The sequence below is a fragment of the Phocoena sinus genome, chromosome 8 (genome assembly GCF_008692025.1).
Source record: "Phocoena sinus isolate mPhoSin1 chromosome 8, mPhoSin1.pri, whole genome shotgun sequence".
In the NCBI taxonomy this organism is placed as follows: domain Eukaryota; kingdom Metazoa; phylum Chordata; class Mammalia; order Artiodactyla; family Phocoenidae; genus Phocoena; species Phocoena sinus.
The window spans coordinates 71,214,289-71,233,631 of NC_045770.1; the positions used below are offsets into that span (position 1 = coordinate 71,214,289).

General features: G+C 35.1%; 1 protein-coding gene across 1 annotated transcript in view; it reads right to left on the reverse strand.

The window, feature by feature from the left end:
- Positions 1-1,136: 1,136 nt before the first annotated feature.
- The window catches only part of PIK3C2A (phosphatidylinositol-4-phosphate 3-kinase catalytic subunit type 2 alpha), a 106,724-nt gene continuing 88,517 nt past the window's right edge, over positions 1,137-19,343 (reverse strand). Inside the window, exons 21-33 of the mRNA XM_032641584.1 lie at positions 18,560-18,652; positions 17,162-17,291; positions 14,516-14,652; positions 12,890-13,059; positions 11,934-12,090; positions 11,144-11,253; positions 9,304-9,511; positions 7,984-8,108; positions 6,739-6,856; positions 6,573-6,645; positions 6,128-6,237; positions 5,915-6,040; positions 1,137-4,249 (exon numbers count right to left, since the gene is read on the reverse strand). Coding sequence (XP_032497475.1) covers positions 4,067-4,249; positions 5,915-6,040; positions 6,128-6,237; positions 6,573-6,645; positions 6,739-6,856; positions 7,984-8,108; positions 9,304-9,511; positions 11,144-11,253; positions 11,934-12,090; positions 12,890-13,059; positions 14,516-14,652; positions 17,162-17,291; positions 18,560-18,652 — 1,740 coding nt within the window. The 3' untranslated portion in view covers positions 1,137-4,066. The remainder of the gene's footprint in view (positions 4,250-5,914; positions 6,041-6,127; positions 6,238-6,572; positions 6,646-6,738; positions 6,857-7,983; positions 8,109-9,303; positions 9,512-11,143; positions 11,254-11,933; positions 12,091-12,889; positions 13,060-14,515; positions 14,653-17,161; positions 17,292-18,559; positions 18,653-19,343) is intronic.

Below are 19,343 nucleotides of genomic sequence, written 5' to 3' on the forward strand. Positions count from 1 at the left end.
TCCACATTGATCCTGGCAGTCTTGTGTCTTTTCTGGATCATGATTCAAATAAACAAACCAATAAAAACCAAATAGAAGTGAAAAATACAATAACCCAAATTAAAAACTCAATGAATGGGTTAAACAGTTGAAGAGAGAAGTAGTGAATTGGAAAAGAAGTCACAATAAATTATTCAGAACTGAAGAAAGTTAACTGATCCATAGACTTAAGAATCCTAAATAGAAAAAAAAAAAGATATCTACACCTAGGCACATCATCATTAATATAGATCAAACAAAATTAGCCCTAAGGTAATAATTATTGAAGGTGTGTGACAGGATTCATTCATGGAGTTCATTATACTGTTGTCTAACTTTGTCTAAAATTTGCGTGATAATGTGTTTCAACACAGTAAGGGTAAAATAAAATTGTTTTGTTTCTGACACAAACTGAGTTTATCAACCAAAGAAACTGGCTCTAATTAAGTTATTGCTCTTTCATGGTCTCTGGCCCTTTTACATGTTATCTCTAGGATCAGAGAACCACAACCTCACTGGTATCATTCCAGGATGGAGGTATGGTATTAAGAATCTACATTCTCTGTTCTGAAGATAGTATAGTAATAGCCATGCTATAGACATACTTAATATTTAAGTAAATTACCAAAGGCCAGGGACCATACTCACAGAAGCATTTCACTTCTATGAAATGGTGATGGGGCTCTAACAAAGTGGCAATCCAGACCTTCCACGAACCACACTTAGAAGTCAGACACTCTATTTGGACATTTTTAGGGGCAGATCACAGGCCAGTTCTGAAATTCAGGATTATCTGAATCTAATAAACTCCTGGGTTGGATGCAAAGAATAGCAACAGTGAGCTCATACCAGAGTTTTGAACCAAAAATGTTAATATGTGGATGAGGAAAGAAATCATAGCATGGGGACTTCCCTGGTGGTCCAGTGGTTAAGACTTTGCCTTCCAACGCAGGAGGTGTGGGTTTGATCCCTGGTCAGGGAGCCAAGATCCCACATGCCTCGCGGCCAAAAAACCAAAACATAAAACAGAAGCAATAATGTAACAAATTCCATAAAGACTTTAAAAATGGTCCACATCAAAAAAAAAATCTTAAAAAAAAAAAGAAATGATAGCAGAGTTCCTTTGTTCCAGAAATATTTTAATACAATTGTAGTACAGTTATGAAGTCACATTCAATCCACTGAATATATTCAAGGTATTAATAAAAATATTATACATCTTTATTAACTACCTTAACATAATTAAAGTATTTGGTTCTTACAGATGAGACTAACTGCCATATTTATTCATATTTGTATTGCTAGTCAAACAGCATGTAAGTAAATCCGTGGATTATGGTAGTGGGGCTTGATTCCTTTTTGATCTGAAGTCTAAGTATCAAATTTAATGTTTTCTTTTTTAAATGCCACATGAATCCTAGAAAGAACAGTCAACCAATTTAAGGCAAGATATTGAAACTTTTACACAACATTAATTTGAAAAGATAAAAGAATACTTTATCAAAGATCATACATGCCTTAACATTTAGATACCTACAGATTCTTATAAAGGCAGTAATAAAAACATCAGTGCAAGTTCTACATTGGGTTCCTCAGTAGAGAAAATAATAGGTTCTTCGAGTAAACCATTATTTTCAAATCCCAAAACACTGCGAGGGTAAAAAATTCTTTTGGTGTACGACTTAGGCATAACTATTTTTACTCAGTAAAGACAGGTATAAAACACTGTGATTATACATAAAAATTAGTGTCTTGGCTAGTTTGTTTAAACTTTTGTCTCAGATTTACTTTAATGCAAGCTTTAAAAAGTGTTTTAAAAAACCATTTAAAAATTTACTGAGAGTAAGTAGTGCAAAGAGGCGCCTCTGTCATTTTTTGTTTGTTTTTGGTAAGGGCTGAAGATTAGCATTCACAAAGAAATAACTTATATTTAAAATATATTTAACGTGTGTTTTTTTAATGACCAAAGAAGGCACATAATGAGTTAAATTAAGAGAAAGATTACCACTTGTTTTGAACTCTGGTTAACTATACAGAGTGTGTAATATACATTTTTGGTTAAAAAGTCCATATTTCTTGTAATTGAAAGTGACATCACATTTTCTAACTCTACTATTTGTATAAAAGACACTGCTATAACAGATTGCAAACAGGCAGTATACAATGAGTCCAAGTAACAGTGACCTTTTACCAAGACAGTACTTTTTTTTCTTTTTTTTTTTTTAACAGTGGCTAAGTGACAATTCATGGAATGGAATTAGGTCTTAAAAACAAGTGAAAATATCTAGTACTTCTTCACATTTGCAAAGCTACTTACACACTTTAAGGAAATGTTAACTGTATGTGGAAAAAGCAAATAAACAGCGGTGTTTTGATCTGCCTTTTAATTAACTTATTAAATAGACAACACATTTTAATATAAAAAAAGACATTCATATATCATACGGGGTTTCCTACAAGTGGACCATTAGTGTTAGGCACCAAAAATTTCAAGTTTTTTTTTTAACCTGTCCCACTGATACATTCTCAACTCTTCTTTGTCTGCTCTGCAGGTATCACCATTTACATTAAACATTTGCACAGTTTATAAAAATTCTGTTCTGGGCAACTGAATCGGAGATTGTCCTTCCTTTCTTGGTATTTTTCATTGAATATTTTGTCAGTTATCTCACAGCAACTAGATTGCTACAGTCTCTTACCACTTAAAAGTGAATTCCTATTCTAGCCATGAGAATTAATTTTATATATACCTATTTATCCAAACTAAACACAAAATTATGTGTGAAGTTGAATGAATAATAAAAGTGAACCCTGTTCTTAATGGTTACTATAGAATGATTTCAATCATGTCCCTTATGATTCTAAATCTCATATATTAAGGAAAGTAATTCATGCGAATGTAAAATGTTTACAAAGGTAAGTAAGACAGTGTACAAGACAAACTGTGCCATAAAGGTCTACATTAAAATTTAGTCTGGACCCTAGAGTTCTTGTCCTGGGCCTCTTGTGAAGAGTCTGCCCTACTCGTGGAGTTCTTCTACCGAACAGGAATGGACACTTGAGGGAATATTTTCTCTCATTTAATGAGGGGTGGAGTATAGATATATGGAGGTAAAATTACCAAACTTCAGTTCACCCTCCTGAGAATATATGTAGGATTATAATGGAATGATGGAATATAGTGTACATCTATGTTGATTAATCTCATTCAGTTACTGGGCAACGAAAACATAAAACAAATGGCTGATGTTTAAATAACTAATAAGTCACACATCTGAAGTACAGAAAATGATCTATCTGTGGGAAAAGCATTAGTAAATTTACATTAATTTCTTGTCTTTAATAAAAAGGGAGTCAAAACTACTTACTATTAAGTCAGGAAAAAACTCAGAATGAAGTGCCAGAGAAGCATATGAAGTTAAGGCACCATTATTTACAACTTCAGTGATTGGCACTTATTCTGAAAAAGGTTTTAAAGACATGAATAATAAAAAGCAATGTTATTTTCCCCTACTTCTATAAACTACTTAGTAGTTCTTAACATAACTATTTATTATTTGTGCTTTGCTTTTCAGCCCTGTGAATAGCAGCTGCATTTTATGGTAACACCCTGCACCTTTCCTCTCCTTTGGTGTTTGTGAACATACACAGTGGTAAAGGCTGTAAAAGGTGCAAAACAGGAAAACAAACATGCTATGTCTGTGTAAGAAACAATGCAAAATAGATGGTTGAACTGACAATACTATCAGACCACACTAAAGCTATTACTCAAGAAAGGATTAACTCCTTCACCAACTCAAAGTCTTTTTCAGGACTTATTATATATTAAGTTTAGGATTTACAGCATTCTATACAATGACTCTAAAACAGCAATGGAGTCAACAAATTCATAAAAGTTAAGTAACTGTTGGTCCAACAGATGTGTTGAAATGCAGCAAGTACATTTACTTTATAATTTCTGTCCAGTATAAAAATATTATACAAAGTTCACGTGTGTCTGCACATGTTTATAACTATTCTTGCTTCCAAAGCTCAGAAATTCACTAGCTTACAAATAGGTTGCTGCAGTCAGCTGATACCACTTAACTGTCTCTTTGCTTAAGTTGAAATCTTTCAAAGGCAGGGTTATTCCACCCAAGAAAAAATTCTCCCGCAGAGATTCTGCACTGAGTACACTTAGCTGAAGTTCTCTCTGTCTTAGGGTTTCTTTGCTATATCCACTGTACACAAGCTATAGCAAAGGCAAAAAGAAACAGCAGATTACAAATTATTTATTTGTCCGGTTTCTAGGATTATTTTACATAAAAACATAAGTGAGATTATTAGTCAAAGAGTGACTACAACTAATGACATTGATTATGACATATCTGGTAGAATATGTCTCATACTTTAGATGCACATTTTGTATTTCAGGAGTCTTGGATTGTATTATCATTCCTCTGAGTGTCTGACAGGAATGCACAAAGCAGAAAATTATTATTAGCTAAAAACTAAAAACATGGTTTTTCTGAAATGGAGGTATGGGGAAGGAAAATTACATGGCAGCCTGCCTTAAGATAATTTAATAGATCATCTTTAAAAGAGAAATGGAAGGAAGAGAATGGAAGAAAAAGAGAGTAGAAGGAAGCAAGTTGGGATAGTGTAATTGTAACTATTTTACAGAAAGTGAGGGACTAAAATTTCCTTTTGTTGTCTTTGTTGGATTTTATATACCATGAAGTGATAATTTCTGATTATCCATAATTCAGTGCAAAATCACCAATTACAAATGTAGTTTATAGCAAATCTGGAGTGTTGTAAGGTTATTCTCTTTCAAACACTGCATGCAACACAATTTTTTTCTTTTCAAGAAAGGCTCACCATAACTTCTGAGCAACATCTCCTTAATCTAGTTCTCACTGTTTGACTAAAAGAACTAAAAAAATGACCACATTTCAGTTTCTTGAAAGTATAACACTAACTAGAAGAAAAGCCTCTACTACTTTTTGAGAATAATACCAATTGGTCTTCTCCAAACATTTTATATGCTTTTAAAAAGGGCTGAAAGGGTATTCTGTGGTTTTAATAAATTTATAACCTTGATGAAACTTCAGAATTATTAGCTTCCAAATCTCTATCCAGACATTTTTGTGTGGATATAATGTTAATGTACACAAATAATGTGGTTATTATCCCAAACTAGTAGTTGACTAAGGGTTGGCGCATTTTAATAGATTAGTAAATTTGTAAGTTGACCATGAGTGGCTCAGCAAAGTCACAGTTCTGCTCCCCACTATTCAGCTGATGTTTCGCTTACTGCTTTCAGTTCAGATCACTCTATTTTACAAGAGTTGTTGACAGACTAAGACAAATTAGAAGGAGGATGATTTTGAAACTACCTCCTATCAAACCAAGGTAAAGGTCCTGAAGATGCTTCAACAGAATAAAGAGGAAGGGCATTTGAACTTCAGTTATCTCAAGGGCTGCCATGTAGAAGGAAGAACAGGGCATTTGTGTGGTTCCAAGAGGTACAACTGAGCATACAGGCGCAAACTAGAGGGAGTGAAGATTTCAGCTCAGTAAAGAAAATGATCTGAGAGTTGGAGCTGCCCAAAACAAACTGGATGGCCTGGAAGTATTTCAGCACAGATTAGACATCCACTTTTTGAAAGGGTTTAAGCACTAGAAGGGTAGTTGAATAATGGCCCCTAAGATCTTTTTAAAGCCTAAGGATCTATGATCAAAGGTTCAATTCTGCATCATTTTGTTAAATACCATTGGACTGCTAGTGGTTTGCCTTACTAGTACAATAAATAGTTCAGCTACTGATAGCTAAAAAATTTTAATTTAAAGTGCTTAAAATTAAAAATCTTAAAACAACAAATCTAGGAAATTTTTAGAAATTATTTTAACTTACCATTTCATTGAATGTCGGATTCCTAGTTTTTCGTGAAATTTTGGTTTTACGTTTGGATGTTTTGTGGGTATCTGGAAGTAGGTATGTCTTGACATATGGATTTGGGTCAGCCCCATCTTCAGTAACCTATAAAGAAAAGCATTCCCTTAACAGTAATGTTTCCTACCAAGGTATAGGTTTCCTCTACAATCATCATTATTTGTAATCACTCACAAGATCTTTGATGTGCATCACCATGATGAAAAGAGTGCCATTTCGGTAAGAGACAGATAATTTCACTGCTCCTCCTATTTGGCCTGGAGTAGGACTGAAGGAACCTGCATCTGAAAATATAAATATGTTCATCTTTATTTTATGTTGCTTGCAGTGGTTCAAGCTGCAACAAAAGTTTTTGCTCTAATTCCAGGACCATCACGTGTTGGAGAAAAGAAGGTAAGAACCTGGTAGAACATTGATACACACTTCTTTAGTAATCACACTCCATTAGGAAAATTATGTTTATCCAGAAATCAACTAGCTTAGAAAGAATACCCTCCTCTCATTCTCACTGTTTACAGACAGTAACCCCACTGTCACTCTACCACATCCATCGAGAAGTTACAGACTTGCAGGTCATAGGGAAGTCATGAATTATCAATAAAGAGAAAAATATTCTCACCGGCAGACCTAGCTACTCCTTCAGCTTTCTCATCACGAAGTAAAGGGTGGAAAAAGGTACAAACAAGATCACACTAAGGTGGAAGAGGGAAAAAAAAGACTCATTAATTTAAATACTATGCAGCACAGAAAAAAGTATGTTGTTATTTTTCAGTTAGGATAGTCACCTCTGCTACATCCGTTGAAGCACTCATCAAACTCTGTAAATAACTGTTTAACTCAATTTTTCTTTTGGCTGCTACATCTTTTATGTGTGTTCTCCCTAGAACCATCCTATTAGGAAAGCTACAAAAGAAAAAAAGGAGTGGAATTTAAATTATTTCATCTGGGAGAACTTATAGAATCAAGTATAATACTTAGAAATATTCTTTAAATACAAAGTGGAGTCTTAATTCACTATAAAGTTATTTTTGGATTTCTTTTCCAAGTACTAGAGACGAAACAGTTCAAGTATAGATTATCCTTTTATGACCTTGGTACAAAACGTACATTGCTAATATGCTTGGTACAAAACGTACATTGCTAATATGCATAGGTATTACTTATTTCCTACTTATTTTCTACTTATTTCTACTCAAGATTAATCATTCACAAATTTGCAGATCTTATCCTCCAAAATAATCATTATTCAATCAGCCACAGCTATCATTGATACCAGTAAAATCCACAAATGCCACAGGGCTCAAATCAAGTTCATCTTAACTCTGCTTATTTTGGTGGCAGTGGTGAAATGAGACTGCACATGGAAATAAACTCTGATACCCACTTTGCTGCCTCATTTTCAAAATCTAATCTTGAGAAGAATGGGAGCAATTCAACACAGGACATCTACTGGTCATTAGCTACCTTAAAAATGGAAGGTTTCCAAAGGGTATCAAATACAAACCTAAACACTAACATTTTGATTAGTGATCAGTGCCTCAGTTTATTGTTTTTCAGAGGAGCTCAGTATGGCCGTAATAGATTATTCCTGCAGTGATTTAGAAAGCTAGAAGTTTAAAAAAAAAAGAAAGCTAGAAGTTTACACAAACATGTAAACTTAAACATATTTTAAGTTTAAGATCTTAATCATTCATTCAAGAAAAACTCAGTTCCTTATGTCTAGTACTGTGTCAGGCTCTTGTGATACAAAGGAAAATTAGCTGCACACGGTCCATAGTACAGTATCTTACACTAGCTTAACACAAAGCTTTTGACCTATACTTGGTAATAAAGAAATTGTTTCCGAGGGAGACGCAAGAGTGAAGACATATGGGAACATATGTATATGTATAGCTGATTCACTTTGTTGTAAAGCAGAAACTAACACACCATTGTAAAGCAATTATACCCCAATAAAGATGTTTAAAAAAAAAAAAAAAAAGAAATTGTTTCCTATAAAACAAGATTAATGTACAAGGATGAGAACATACCCTGGTAACTTCCAAAGTGGAAAAATAATACTGAGCTTATTGTGAAGTTCCTGAAACTCATCAAATGTCCGGAACACAAATGATGGCTCAAGCTGTCCTTCCCTCAAAATTCGGACTACGTAAATCTGAAAAGAAATCACACCCCTGACACATTAGATTTATAATATAACCTTTCTTGATAGACAGTTTTCAGCTTGACCATTATATGTACCAAGTGCTTTTCACTTTGCAATATATATGTCACCAACAGGAAACAGCAAATATAAAAGTCAAGGTATTTATAGCATATCTAATTACATTCTAAGAGTAACCTTCTTAACTATTGTCTAAATAAATAAGAACTGGAATGTGAAAGTCATTCTATTTCTAGGGTTAAATATAAATGTCCTTCCAAATTTGTAAGTGTAGTGCATTTTCAGTGAAAATATTACGTTAATTCATTTATGAGAGCAAATGAGAAGGCAAAACTTAGGGTGACTGGGAGATGGGGGAAAACATGTCTTACTGGATATTTACACTATCAATATATTATAAAGTACTTAAAGAGTAAAATGCTGGTGCACAGAGAGTCAGATATATCTGCAGAAGACCAGAAATAAATTCAGGGATATAAACTTACTTTATTTAAAGGTGGCATTATAAATCACTGGGGGGAAAGAATGGACTATTCAGTTAAATGGTATCCTAAAATACTCAGTAAACATAAAAATTTACTAAGAATAGGTAAAAATCAAAATAGTGAAGTCACTTTTAAATTCTAGCAATTTGTCAAAAATTTAAAGGCTGACAGTGCTGTAAAGTTATCCAACAAAAATATTAGCACAAAAATAACAGCAAAAAAGATGATAATGCTATACTATTTGGGGCGGGGGGAGCACACTAAAGATCCTGTTTTTGTTCAAAAAACCCAACTTTATGTACATGTTTTACAATCATCCCTGGAGAGTGGAATGAGAACTTAGATTTTTACTTTACGTGCTTCTATATTGGTTGAGTTTGTTACACTGAGCAAGGTTTACCTTTGAAATTAAAAACGAAGATAAGGAAGGAGAAAAGCAAAATAGCACCACCCTTTCAGTCTTGTCTCTGAAAAGAAGAGTATCGTTTGTCCTTCATGCTTCTGGAGCAAATTTACCAAGAAATAAACACCAAAAAACAATTAGGGATGCTCCAAGTATACTTATTAATTTTTGGACCATCCATGGAAGAAAGAAGTATGAAAAGAACAAATGCTTGAACTTTAGCAGAGTCAGTGAAGGAAGTAGGAAAGGACAAAAATAATGCACGCATGAGTGTCTACAGATACAGAACCAAACTTACATAATGTTTATCTGGGTTGTACTTCTTATGGTAAGTGAAAACAGAGACTTCTTTGATTCGACCATCTTGTCTAAAGGAGTATGTTTTGGGTGAAAATGAAAGGATGGGCTCATCATTGGAAGGAAGACCAGAAAAACGCAACTGAGCAAGGTTGTGAATGAAGAAGTTAAACTTTGTGGCAATGCTTCCCAAACTTGATTCAATCAGCCTACGAGATAATCAGACAATGTGTTAACATTAAAGTTCGTAAGAAAACATTCTCAATTATTTTAACAATAAAAGATGAAAAACACTTTTATTCATTTAAAAATATTGAGTAGATTCTCACTTTGTCAAGGAATGAGAATCAAAAAGAGAGTCAAAAAGTAAAGGTCAGGGAACCTCACACAAAGATTTTTGCCTTGCTATGGAACTGAATGTTTGTGTCCCCCAAAATTCAAATGTTAAAGCCCCAACCCCACAGGGCCTTTATGGAGTTAGTGTCCTTATAAGAATGACTTTCTTCCTCCTTTTTCTTCTCCTCCCTCCTTCATCTTCAAGCTTGGACCCTCATCAGGAAGCAAATAGGCTGGCACCTTGATCTAGGACTTCCCAGGCTCCAGAACAATAAGAAGACTAATTTCCTTTGTTTAAGCCACCTTGTTTATGGTATATTGTTATGGCAGGTCAAGCCGACTAATACTTACATGCCTGCTTTATAGTTTTGCCCAGGGGAGCCAACAAATCTCAAAAAAACAAAACAAAACCCATCAATACCTAAATTATCAGGATTAGTTTGGAAGGCTATATAAAAGTCAGCTTCCTTCAATTCAATTCAGCCCAGACTCTTGAGACTAGGGAAGTCCAGTCCAGTGTTTTCTACCTCTTCTCCACTGAGAGGAAGAAGGCAAGAGAAAAAGGAAAGAAAAGAATATGAGCTCATGTGCTCCTCCCTGCTGTGGCGTTTAATGAGGTGGTACCACTAGTCTGTGACCAACCTGGTCACCAGACCTTTAGAACATATTTGCCAGGAAGATCTGCTTCTAAAGTAATAATCACAAGTTCAAATGCCACTTATTGGTACATGTGTTTCAAGTACTACATCATATAACAATTTACTACAGCAGTGACCCAGAGTTCACTGTTTAAGCACTTATGGTATCCATGAAAATTGTTATGGCAGAATCCTGCAAAATACATTAGTAGAGATATCATTTTAGAAAAAAACCTTGTATGTGATACTGTAGAAAATATGTTTTGCAGAAATGATTCATAAATGGGATGTTTAGAATTGAAATCATATACTAAATAAAACTTGAGATCTTTTTTTTTTTTCCCCCGGTACACGGGCCTCTCACTGTTGTGGCCTCTCCCATTGCGGAGCACAGGCTCCGGACGCGCAGGCTCAGAGGCCATGGCTCACAGGCCCAGCCGCTCCACGGCATGTGGGATCTTCCCGGACCGGGGCATGAACCCACTCTCAACCACTGCGCCACCAGGGAAGCCCCAAGATGATATTTTGAGAGAAGTAAATTTTTTTTTTTTTGGCCGCGCCACACGGCTTGCTGGATCTTAGTTCCCCAACCAGGGATTGAACCCAGGCCACTGCAGTGAAAGCACCGAGTCCTAACCACTGGACTTCCAGGGAATTCCTGAAATAAATGTATTTTTTAAAGTGCTATTGCCGATGCTTCACATTTATTCAGTAAACAAACTTTTGATAAACCTATTTGCTGGTACTGTGAATCACAATTTTTTCCTATAAATCAGCATTTTGATATATAGCATTTGTTTAAACTAAGGAAAACAAATCAAGGTTAAGCAGTGTGTGCCTTCTCTAATATACTTAAATATACCTTACCTAGTAAAGAAAATTGTAGCTTCTGCATCTGTAGTTTGGGGTTGAAGTGCATCTCTAACATATTTCAAATCTTGAATACTTGTAAGTTCTGGTAACCCTGAAGGAATCATCTTTAGAAAGGATAAAAGGTTTGTGAGTTAAATTTTTTAAAAGTCTGTTCCTCACCCCTCCCTAAAAGCTGGCCAAGTAATCAGAAATAAAGCAAACAAACCAAAACAATCACAGTTTTAAAGAGTCTGTTAGTGTTTTAGGGACTGATTCTCTAATAAGAAAAATCTTGGCCAAGAAGATCAATTGTTGCAAGTCACAGCCAATTTATGGAATAAACGCTGTGAAATCCAGGTCTTTTGTGTAGTCCTCTGTTTCTACATCAATTTCAGTCACAATAATCATAGGGGTTTTTTTTGGTTTGTTTTTACTTAATATACAACCAGAAAAGCACGGAAATCTTAAAAGCACAGCTTAATGAATGTCCAAAATTTGAATACATCCAGATTAAGACATAAAACATTTACCAGCATCCCAGATGATACTCTCAGGGTCCCTTCCAGTTACTATTACTGCTCATCACCAGGGTACCCACTCTATCTAGTGACTTATTTTTTTATTTTATATAAATGGTGTCTGGCATATTTCACATGGCAGCAATTTTAAAATATTTCGGTAATAATATGACACTTGAAACTACAATAAATTATATTCCAAAAATCACAAAATATCTATTTTTAGATACTGAAACACAGAACCATTCATTTAAAATTAATTAAATGCTTGTAAAGAACAGAGTTACCAGTGAAAGCAGGTTAAGAAAGAGGTTTGTTTGCTTTCTTATCAAGTTGTAGGCTTGACAGCAGAGGTCCACAAACAACTGGAAACGAATGGTGGGCTTCTCACCCCCATTAATGACATATGCCATATCAGAGGTCAGCACAAAAGGAGCCCGATCCCTATTTAAAAAGAAAGTACATACAAAGTATTATTTACAGAAGATATTCAAATAAGTGCTATTGCTATTACATGGCTATTGAACTAAAGCTATCTGAGCCATAGCAGTTTCTAAGTGGGTAACTTAGTATCAGGCAGTTCTGAATTTGCATAATTCTTAAAAATTCACATTTCCCCAGGAAAGCCATCATATAATCTCCTTATTTAGGTAGAATTTATATATATTTCCAAGGTGATATTTATCAATCCACCCACAGCCAAACAGAGATCAAATATTAGTTACAAACAAATATAGAGAAAAAATTTGTACTCGTTGCCGTTATATAAATGGGAACACTTCTAATAGGTACCACTAACTAGATAAAATAAAATACACCTTAACTCATTTCAAAGGTTACACACACATACTCATTCTTTCTGTTACATGGTAAAGTCATCTTTTAGAGCCTTTTTCATCCCTAGTTACGCTCAAAGGGAGCTACAAGGCAAAGAACAGCAAGAAAAAAAGCAAAGTTTGGGGCATTAACTTGGTTTTTTTTTGAAGTTGATTTTTTAAAATTGTAGTTGATATACAATATTATATGTTACATGTATAATATAGAGATTCACAATTTTTAAAGATTACACTCCATCTATAGTTATAAAACTGGCTATATTCCCTGTGTTGTATATCTTTGTAGCTTATTTTATATGTGTACAAGTATATCCTTGTAGCTTATTTTATATGTAATAGTTGGGGACATTAACTTGTGAAATAGGAAGTGCCTCTATTTTCTTTAGCAATAATAACAATATTAGTACCTTTTGAAGCTACCAAACATCTGTGCGTGGCCCAAAAACTTTCCAAAGTCAATGTGAAACATGTGTCCTGTGCTTCGAAGCATTATATTGTCATTGTGTCGATCACAGATACCTAAAACATAGGTGGCTACACAGCATCCAGCACAAGAATAGATAAAATTCTCAGAAGCCTATAATAAAGACACAAAATTATCTTAGGAAAAAGATTATTTTTAAAGGAGGCAGGGTAACAAAGATTAAAGTAATTTATCACTCGTTGAAAACACTATTATAATCCACTTTCTCAATAGCTTGTAAACTGGGTTATGGTAGCAGAAGCCAGTTTTTCAAAAGCAAACACCCTTCTAAAGGTGGTTATTGCCCCTTCTCTCTAGATTTTGTCTTTCAACAAACAGGTAGAGATCCTGTCAGTCCCTACTTAGGGTACACTCTGCCTTTGACCATCTTTTAAGCATCGTGTTTGTGGAACCCTGCTCTTCACAGGCTCTGCTACTTACCACAAGTGGTAACATTGGGACAAAGATTAATCTAAATAAAGGAATATTTTTCCCCTTTTTTGGCTTGTAGGAATGGCATGTGTAAAGAAAGTAAGCTTATATCTTTAAACATCCAATAATATAATGAATGTGTCTTGTTGTCCATTTAGTGACCCCTTATGTGTCATCTGCAAGTTTCTCAAAGCTGGAAGACCTTCTTTCACTTTAGTCCTGCCTGTCCTGGGGATTAAATTAATAATATCACAAAGAAGGATACAAGTTGCATACAATGAGTATTTGTAAAGCAAATACTAAAGCACATGCATTTAATTTATTCTCAAGATACGACATTTCTGAACAGAACAGTCATGTGGCTCTACAGGTCCATGTGATTAATTTTATTCCATAACCCCCTAGAAATCTTTAGTGGTGATGATGATGATGACGATAACAGCATATGTTTACACAGCACTTATCACAAAACCAGGCATTGTACTAGTCTCTTTCTACACACACACCAGAGTATATGTGTGTGCGTATGTACATATTAAACTCATTTAAAATGCCACAACAAAACAATGATGTAAATATTATTATTACTGCTATTTTACGTATGAGAGAAACAAAAACAGAAAGATTATTTGCCCAAGATCACATCACTGTTAAGTAGCAGAGCCAAGATTCAAACCCAGGCAATGAGATTCCACTATGTTATATTCCCTCTTACTTAGCAAAGCACACAGAAGAGCCAAGTGCATGAAAAGTCATTCAAAGTATGTTACTTGACAATTATTTTGGGTCAAATAACTTATTCAGAATCACAGAGCCAATATTACTGTAAACAAATATTAGCTTCTTTCCCCAAACCACGAAGAATTAAGAAAAGCGAGAGCTCTTAAATAGTGTAAAAGACCAACAAAGAACAAAATTCCTCTACTTTACTTTCATAGGTCAACAGATAGCATTTGTACGTGTCTATCTGTAAATACGATACATTAATGATTTGACATAAACTGGGATCTCATTAAAACTGAGAAAAATTCACAACTTAAACTAAATGACTAGTCACCAGAGCTGGAAAATAAAAGCACTTAAGACCTATGTAACACATTTTTGACGGTAATTTAGAATACAGAGACTAGCTAATCACCTTTTCATATTCCTCTTCAGAGGGATTATATTTCCTCAGCCACTCTGCAAGTGGTTTATCTTTAAAGGATCCAGTCACACCATATTCCACTTGGATTTTCCTGAGGGTATCTGAAGCAGGAACTAGCTCCACCATGCCTTTAAAAACAAAACATTAAGATATGTGAAAATGTCTCCCCCACCCAAAATTTATAGCTTTTGATGTTTGACATAAGATACCAGCTAACAATCAACATTTAAAAAAAAGTCAACTCTGGCAGCCCATGCTAGAAAATGTGAGAAATCAAAATTATTTTTTATTTTCATAAGTACCCAAGATATAGGGCTTCCCTGGTGGCACAGTGGTTGAGAGTCCGCCTGCTGATGCAGGGGACACGGGTTCATGCCCCGGTCCGGGAAGATCCCACATACCGTGGAGCAGCTAGGCCCGTGAGCCATGGCCACTGAGCCTGTGCGTCCGGGGCCTGTGCTCCACAACGGGAGAGGCCACAACAGTGAGAGGCCCGCGTACCGCAAAAAAAAAAAAAAAAAAAAAAAAGTACCCAAGATATAAAACTGAATTTGACTATTTCAGACTTTGTCTGTATATCCATGTGCTACCCACACAAAGAATAAGAATAACAACTTTAATTGCAAACTAGATAATACTGACCTCATCAATAAAGTTACTTACAAGATATATGCTGTCCCATTTTGCACAAAAAACTTTCTCTAGTCATGTACTTGGGCAATATAAGAGTGTTTCAGAGTACATTAAGCCCTTTCAAAGGGAAGAACAGATAAAGATTGTCTTTGTGATATGTTTGAGTCTCAAGTACATGTTTTGCCTTCCTTACTGAAATGTAAATGCTGTGCTTAGGTAGAAAAATCTCAAAAATATGTTTTTAAAGACAAAATCCACATAGAGAACTGTACCTTTTGTTTAAAAGAAAGTATTATGCATGTTGGAATATATACAAAATAGTCTCAGAAAGGGAATTCCCTGGTGGTCCAGTGGTTAGGACTTTGCATTTCCACTGCAGGGGGCACGGGTTCGATCGCTGGTTGGGGAACTAAGATCCCGTGTGCGGTGTGGCCAAAAAACAATTTTTAAAAAAGAATTAAAAAATAGCCTCAGAAAGCTATGTAAGCAGTTATATTTTGGGAGCAGGCTGCCTAGGAGGTGTGGGAGAAAACTAAGATTTACATTCCAATTTATTCTATTACATGCTATATGGATATTTTACTATGTGCATATATTTTTTATATATTTTAAAAATTAGTTTTATATATTTTAACAAATCAAGGAGATGCACTGTTATCAAAATGAAAGATACAGACACAGAGACCTGCTTTGAAGAAAGGACTGGAAATAACCAAGAAGGCCAAGTCCTCCAGGCCATCCCAAAAGAAAGCATGCAGGGTCAGGCTGTAATCCTAGTAGACTGGTCACACATGGCAGAGTGAACTCATTTGGATCCTTTGTGTTGTTTTGGTTACATTATCTGGTTTATAGTTCACAGTGACATCCTTTTTCAATGAATACCTGCATCTTGATTCTATAAATATGTTTAATCCAATTTTTAATATACAAATTTCTAATTTCATTATCAAACATACACATGTAGAAATTACTGTGTACAAAACAGTGGATAAACGTTCATAAATATACAAAGTACTACCATCCCCTGAGGGAACTTAAAATCAATCTAGCAGAGATGACGCAATGTCTGGTAAGTATTAAAGACAACTGCTGAGTCTGGAGAAGGGAGGATTACTATAAACTAAGGTGTTTGTTAAAAACTTCACAAAGGGGCTTCCCTGGTGGCGCAGTGGTTGGGAGTCCACCTGCCGATGCAGGGGACGCGGGTTTGTGCGCCGGTCCAGGAGGATCCCACATGCCGCGGAGCAGCTGGGCCCGTGGGCCGTGGCTGCTGGGCCTGTGCATCCGGAGCCTGTGCTCCGCGACCAGAGAGGCCACAGCAGTGAGGCCCGCGTACTGCAAAAAAAACCCAACTTCACAGAGGATGTGAATATGATTTTTCATTTGAAAAATAACAACACAGTGAGATAACACGAGTGAAAAGCTTTAGTACAGGGCAAATCACAAAGTAAGCACTCAACCATTAGAAACAACATAAAAAAAAGAGGAGTTGACTGCCTACAAAGTTACATAGAATTCCATAAGAAGAAAGAAGAGTTCAACTATATGAAATAAGTATAGTGACAGAAAAACTAATCCAGTGAAATGGTAGGCTCTTGTTGATGAATGAGGAATCTTGCTTGATAAAGTGACTTCCATCTTATAAAACTTATTGTCATGCAAGCATTTATTAGGGCTACTCATTGAGTTACTATATAAAACCAGCAAGAATTCTTAAACTGACTTGATTTCCCTTTTTTTGGCCATACCACGTGGCACGCAGAACTTCCCCGACGAGGGACGTATCCTATGCTCCCTGCAGTGGAAGCCTGGAATCTTAACCACTGCACCACCAGGGAAGTCCCTGACCTGATTTTGTTTTGACAAGATAAAGTCTGCACATCCTTACCTATGAAAGGAAAGTGATAAGGCTAAGATCATAGTGTACCAGCACCAGGACCCTTAGAGCAGGTGCACTATGAGCAAAATTCAAGGAATAAAATAAGACATAGCTAACATATTTACCTCGATCTCTGCCAGTTGAGAGACATTTGAAAATTACCATCCTCAGATCTAGCCCTTCTTTAAGCCAGATCTTGTCCATAATCTTTATCATTTGTAAAGCTAACATATCTTGCCGAAGATCTTCACCAACCTTGAAATCAAGGAAACAAAATGAAACTTGTACATTTCCAAAAGACTTAATAGATTACATATAATAAAAGAGGGGGGTGTGGGGAGGAGGGAACAGTGAAAAGAGTAGAGAATAAGATGAACAGAACCACATTTTTATTCTTCTGCAGCATTCTAGAGAAAGTTACTTAACCTCTTCATGTCTCAGTTTCCTGATCTGTACACTTTAAAAGGTTGGGTTTTATGGTATGTGAATTATGTTCAATTTTTTAAAAGGGCAATATGGAAGATCTTTGTATTGATCGAAATATTTCATATCTTGACTGTATCAATGTCAACATCCTAACTGCAATATTGTAGAACAGTTTTGCAAGATGTTACCATTGGGGGAAACTGAGTAAAGGGTATACAGGATTTCTGTGTAATTTGTTAAAATGAACTACAGTGAACTGCAAACTTCAATATACAATGATCTCAAATTAAAAGTTTACTTAAAAAAAAGTTAGCTCTCCCCAAATGAATTCTAACTGGATCACATCAAGTTTTCATTTTCTTTTTAAATTGGATAAGTTTAAAACACATAATGATGTATACATTTTTGAGACTGGCCAAGAAAATTATGGAAAAAAAGAGGTGATTTGCCTTAACAAATATTACAACATATAAAATTACTGTATTCAAACAGATGATACTGTTTTAGGAAAAGGCAAATACATCAACACAATAAAATGGAATCCAAAACCAGATCTGAGTATATGGGAACTTGCTATAGACATATCAAAGGTGGTTCAAGAGAAGCTATCTTGATGAACCTCCACTAAATGAACTCACTGAATTAACTAAAACTCTCCATTCTTTCTTAAAAATAATACTAATTGTGATCACAACACACAAAACTTTGACTGGTAATAGATTACTCTAAAGTACTCTACTCCTGCTGCTTCCCACAGGTAAGTTACACATTTCCAAAAAGAGTGCCCCTCTCATAGTTTTGCAATATTGCCCTGCACGTCTCTAGGGCATACCATTTCACCTCCAGGTGAAAGGCATTATCTAGAGCTATGATGTACTAACACTTAACTAGCATGGCCATATACAGCAGCTCTAGCCCAGAGTTGCATTTATTACCAAATCCATTTGGGAACAGTTTATCTCAGTAATAATTTTTCACACAGTTATTCAATTTAATTAAATTCCAAATAAACAAAATTACTGTTGCAATTTTGAAAAAGGAATTTGAGAAAAGAATTTTTAAATTACCAAAAAACAAAATCACCTTTCTCTGCTCACCTTAAACATGACATTAATTTCTTCCCCCATTGGATCAGCATTCACCATTGTGACTTTCAGGGGCACAGCATTAGAACTGAAGAAGGAACATGACTACAAATACAATATGTTAAGCATCAGAATGATAACACTGAAATAAAAACTTAAAAAAAATTTTTTTTTGTCCAAGGCATTTCTCCTTTCACTTTTTCCTTTGAATTAGGGCAAATGAAATAACGCACATGAGCTGCTTCTTAGATTATCTGGCAGATAAGAGGTTTATAAAGATACTTTTTTGAAACTTAAACATAACACATTGTCTAAGCAGAGAAGCAATACCTTAAAAACTTGAGACAAAAAACATTAAAAATTTGAAATATTATGACACTTTAAAAGTGTTATAATCCTTCAACAAAGCACAAAATTTTGTATATGCTTATCTTTCCTCTAAATCAGTAAGATTTGGAATGAGATCTCTACTTCTATTCATGGTACTAGTAAAATTAATAATTAGCCATGGGATCAAATAGTGACACTAAATTGAACAATTTCATTAGCAAAGATCAAGTCTAATATTAAAATGAAACTGGCTAAAAAACTAATTTAAGAGAGCGAGAGCAATTTAAAGGAAACAGCAAACAAAATCCAAGGGGTAAATGTAACCCCCCCCCCACCTCCAGTGACATAATTATACAGCTCAAGCACCCACTCTTATATTGAGTTGGCCAAAAAGTTCCTTCGGTTTTTTTGTTTGTTTGTTTTTTAATGAGAATGAGCTACTTGCTGATCTTTTTATTTTGGGCTG